We start from the raw sequence: 2993 nt of genomic DNA, 5'->3' as shown, positions 1-2993 counted from the left end.
ATGAGCAAGCGAAGGGATGTAAGTATGAAAAGCAAAACCTGGGGAAGAAGAACAAGGCAGAGGAGTCGAGGCCAGGGCAATATGGATATGAAGAAGAAGAAGAAGCAGAAGGAGACCCTCCGTGCTAGGCAAAGGCAAAAATAAAATTCTCTAACCATTCATCCGTTGGGACCCAAGATTCAGACGCAGATATAGTGTGATATACCAAGCTAAGAATAGAATGGAAGCGGGTTTGGTACTCTTGCCAGCATCAAATAGCACGCGGTGGCCGGTAAGTTAGCTCAGAGTGGGACAGCTTAGCAGAGGCCAGTAAGTAAGAGGTAAGTATGCTAGTAGTATATATGTAAGTAGTAGTAGAGTGAGTGTATGCAATTGAACGATCGGTCCCAGTGGGAAGCAGGAAAAAGCAAGGGGGATGGGAGAGAGGAAGAAGAAAAGAAGCAAAGAAGACGCAAGCAAAAGAAACGAGCCCGATCCATCCACTTGTTTTTTGCGGGTAAGGATTATACTTAGTAGTACTTAAAACCCATGGGCCTTATAATTTTGCAGCCATCTCCGGTCGATGTGGGTGCGGAGCGTTGGCCCTCGAGATGGCTCGTCTTGATCCGCCCTCCGTTGCTGTCGTCTCCTCAGGGGGGAGGGTTGGAAATGATTGATGGCAGGGGGTGACCCTTGATACGGAGTCAGGAAGTGCCTGAGTATAAGTACGGGCTCCCTTGCAACCAGACGAAGTAGAGGGAGAGGCATGAGAAGCCATGAGAAGCCATGAGAAGCCGCCATAGGGGGTGACGAGGATGCAAGTGGGCAGATGGCAAAGGCGAATAAAAGGCTGAAGAAGTCCCGCCAGCCAGCCCGCCCAGCAAGAGCCCAGCAGCCAAAGAACGCAGACGAACGGCCCTCAACTGCCCTTTTCCTGTGCGTGCTTGCGCTGTGTCGAAGGGGACGAGGGTTCACGGCTCCAGCTGTCCAGCCTATCACGGCCGGCAAGTCCCCTCCACCGCTGCGGCCCAGGATGCAGGAGGCCATGCGGATCATGAAAGATGGAGCCAGGAACAGGCTTGGTCGAGTGGGTGAGCCCTCGAGCTGCCACGGGCCAACCAGCATAGGAATAATCATAATAACTTAAGTATGTCGAGCATTCGATGTGATAGATGTCGTTGAAGGGCTTTCCTGCTGGTGACTGGAGCGGAACGGCCGAACCATGGCTCGCAGGGCAGCGAGGACGGGACGATGACGCTTCTGCCGGGTCGGAAGACTGCGCACGCCACTGCCACTGCCACTGCTTGGTGAGTCTCCTGCTGCCCTACGGTCGTGGATGGAGCCGCCGGTCAACTTTCGTCTGTCCATGGCAGCGCGAGCGTCTCCAGCGGTGGAGTGACCAAGCCGGCACAGGCATTCGTCCGTCGTATCAGGCGCAGGAGCTGGAGGCCCAGGTCCATGTCCTCACAGCGAGCGGACTAGCAACGAAGTCCGTTGGCTGGTTACTCTGTTACTTGTGGTGACGTTCCAGGGGGGAGGAGGAGTTGATGTCAATCCAATATCAAAAAGAAAAAAAGGGGCTTGATGGCGATGCGGCTCTGAAACCAGCCAGAAACCGCGTGAACGATAGACTCCCAACGGTAGTCGCAGGTAGACAGCAAGGAAGCCAGTTAGTACTTACTTGGTTACGGTTGTCGAGTGAGATACGAGGAGTCCAGGGGTCTCCAGGGCCTGCTTGGGATGCTGGCTTGACCCAGGCTGGGGCGCAGCTCCGGCGAGCCATCCATGTCTAGCCCAGCCAGCGAGCAGCGAGCCAGCAGACGAAGACGAAGACGGAAGACGAGGCAGCAGAGGCTAAGATCGTGAATACGCCCTTGTTCCTCGCACTAGCGACGCTGCCGGGCATGGGCTGCTGCAGGTCTGCCTGGGCAGCGACTGGACTTTGTTACATACGCCGCCGGGGGAGGGTCCTGATATCAGCTCTTCTCTCTCGACAGTGATATATCTGTCTGTCTGTCTGTCTGTCTGTCTGTCTGGCTGCTCTTCTGCACCCCTGGATAACCTGGAGAAGAGGGTTCATTATAGCCCCGTTATCCATATACTTTCGCTGACAGCCCTCTCCGCTGCTCCCCCCCTAGTGATCGATTAAACTAAGCAACCAACTCGACTAATTAACTAACTCCTCCAATGCTAATAGCTAAATTAACTAGCTAGCGATAGAGGCGAGGAGAGGACATCCGTTTCGCCGTGGTGCTGCGTGCATAGGGTTACCTAGCCGGAAACGAGACCCTCCCTCACCCATGCCAATTTTATATCTAGCCGTGTCCAGGGATGGGCGCCCTTGATATCGCTTGGTATTATCTCTCCAGGACGGTAATTTCTTCTAGAAGCTCGCTAGTCTCTCTCTCTCTCTCTCGCGCGCTCGCCTGCTGGTGTGCATCGCCGTTTGAATCAAACCGGCCCGTCGCCGGCTCTTCTTCCCGACGGCGTACGGAGTACGGGGCCCTACTGCGTTATGGGATATATACTTATATACACGCATTCTGCAGCCTGCATAGGTTGTATATAGTCCATGGCTCGCGACGCCACCAGCCGAAAAGCACAGAGCAGGCCATCGACAGCTCACAGCCCACATCGGCCGTGACTCGGGTGTCGATCGATGCAGAGGATTTCACTAGTGGCGGGCTCGTTGTGATATTCGCTCGCTCTAAAACGTCTGCCTCGAACATGAACCATGGAACCAGCTCGGACTATCTCCCTGCCATGCGTCTCGTTCCGCTCTTCTGCCCTCTGCCTCCCAGCAGTGACGAAAGCCGGGTTCCATGGTTGGCCCCCAGGACGGAGCCGTTTGGCTTGGATGCGCGACTGTCCTACCCATGGCACCGTCGGCTATCCAGCTCATCCAACGGGTGAAACCCTCTCTTTGATTTCTGTCTGGCCAGCAAGAAAACACTGCCCTGGCTCGCGTTGCTCCAGGTATACTCTAGATATAGTATACCCATCCACACTCTCTC

General features: G+C 55.0%; 1 protein-coding gene across 1 annotated transcript; it reads left to right on the top strand.

Annotated features, from left to right (window-relative positions):
* Positions 1-808: 808 nt before the first annotated feature.
* On the top strand, positions 809-1126 carry TERG_12391 (uncharacterized protein; the record flags this gene model as incomplete). Its single annotated transcript, XM_047751353.1, has 1 exon — positions 809-1126. One exon carries the CDS (start codon positions 809-811, stop codon positions 1124-1126), a length of 318 nt encoding a protein of 105 aa, XP_047606833.1.
* Between the last annotated feature and the right edge of the window lie 1867 nt (positions 1127-2993).

This window comes from Trichophyton rubrum (assembly GCF_000151425.1).
Source record: "Trichophyton rubrum CBS 118892 genomic scaffold supercont2.7, whole genome shotgun sequence".
Taxonomy (NCBI): domain Eukaryota; kingdom Fungi; phylum Ascomycota; class Eurotiomycetes; order Onygenales; family Arthrodermataceae; genus Trichophyton; species Trichophyton rubrum.
Note: the sequence above shows the minus strand (reverse complement) of the source record. Positions and strands in the feature narration are given on the sequence as shown.